Below are 1863 nucleotides of genomic sequence, written 5' to 3' on the forward strand. Positions count from 1 at the left end.
CTACACACTCAGGGACACCTGGAGTCTACCAGTGACCTTTCTGAAGGCTGCTTTCACATCCTTGTTTCTTAGGCTGTAGATCAGAGGGTTTAGCATGGGGATGATCACAGTGTAGAAGACAGACACGACCTTGTCTTCCTCCAGGGACTTGCCCGAGCCACTCCGCTGATACATGAAGATGAGGGTCCCAAAGAAAAGGGCCACAGCGGTGAGGTGGGAGGCACATGTGCAGAAAGTCTTGGCCTTGCCACCTGGAGACTTCACCTTCAGAATGGCCTTTATGATGAGCAGGTAGGATATCAGAATGACCAAGGCATTGGCTAAGATCACAAAGTTGCCAAAGAAGACAATGACAATCTCAGTGTTTGTTGTGTCATTGCAGGCGAGCTTCAGCAGGGGCGGGAGGTCACAGAAGAAGAAGTTGATCTGATTGTGGTCACAGAAGGAGAGGGTGAAGGTGCATGTGGTACGCACAATGGACCCTAACATCCCACAGACATAGGCTTCCACCACCAAACTCCAGCAAATTGTAGGATTCATGGCTACAGTGTAGAGCAGTGGGTTGCTAACAGCAACATAGCGGTCATAGGCCATCACTGCCAGCAGGAAACACTCTGTGCCTGCACAGAAGGTGAAGAAAAAGAACTGAGTACCACACTGGCCATAGGAGATGACCGTCGTGCCTGTTGCCAGTGTGGCCAGGATCTGAGGAGTGATGACTGAGGCGTAGCAGGCATCCAGCAGGGCGAGGTGGCTCAGGAAGAAGTACATGGGCGTGTGGAGTTGGACATCAACTTGGATCAGAACGATCATCCCCACATTCCCCAGAAGGGTGACGATATAGAAAATGAGAAACGTCAGGAAGAGGGGAATCTCCAACATGTGGTAGTCAGTAAAGCCCACGAGAATGAACTCTGTTACCGTAGTAAGATTATTCGTGTCCATGGATTCAATATAGACAATTGATCTGAGGGTGAGAATGAACAACAACAACAACAACAACATCCCAGAATTGAAGGACAGATTCTTTCTATGGTAGAAGTTAGCTTTATATTTCTGGGCCAACTTATAGAGCTTGTTTTTGGGAAATCCTGTACGTGGCCGAGTCTCTGTGGGCATCTATGTTTCTTCCACGTGTTTTGGAGCTGAGCCCTGAGCTGGTGTTTCTGATTCAAATTAATTTGGGTTTGTATTTGGAAATTCCTGTGAAGACAAGAGACACAGAGATTCAGATTTGGAAAGAACCTGGTCAGCAAGTGTCCTAATCCCCATGGGATGCTGAAGTGTCCTGTACCACGTACCTTCTGCTTGGTCATCTAGCTACTGTATGAACCTCCATCTGTGGACAGTTCTACCCGTTAATGCTCATTTTGGATCGGTTTCCTCTCTCTCTTCGTCTTCAACACATTGGTTTTAGTTTTACCCCTTCCAGACACGCACGGCAAATTTAATTCCTTCTTCTCATAAAAGGCTTTCAGAAGTTGGAGGATGACGAATCTGCTCTTTACGTTGAGTATTCCCTCATGTCACCCACCGATGTGCTTTCTTTTCTTGTGACGTAATTATTCAGCATGCATTCAAAAACTACTTAGTCAGATGGTATTAAAAGATGTAGTTTAAGGGTACAAACTTGGAACTGGCAGATACGAGTTCTGGAGATCTAATGTACATCAGAGTGACTGTAGTCAACAACATTGTATGGTAGACATTGAATTATAGCCAACAATATTGTGTTACAAACTTCAAAGTTGCTAAGAGACTAGTTCTTACTTGTTCCCACCACAAAAGAACACTTGATCATTATGGGAAGTGATGGAACGTTAGCCAACACTATGATCATATCGCAGCTTATAAATGAATCAA

At 45.5% G+C, this 1863-nt stretch overlaps 1 protein-coding gene across 1 annotated transcript; it reads right to left on the minus strand.

Annotated features, from left to right (window-relative positions):
• Positions 1–945, minus strand: LOC124506470 (olfactory receptor 9I1-like). Its single transcript, XM_047072541.1, has one exon. It carries the CDS (start codon positions 943–945, stop codon positions 1–3), a length of 945 nt encoding a protein of 314 aa, XP_046928497.1.
• Positions 946–1863: the final 918 nt, after the last annotated feature.

The sequence above is a fragment of the Lynx rufus genome, unplaced genomic scaffold (assembly GCF_022079265.1).
Source record: "Lynx rufus isolate CCGP_SWC_20201006 ecotype Redwood Valley unplaced genomic scaffold, mLynRuf1.p SCAF_9, whole genome shotgun sequence".
NCBI lineage: Eukaryota > Metazoa > Chordata > Mammalia > Carnivora > Felidae > Lynx > Lynx rufus.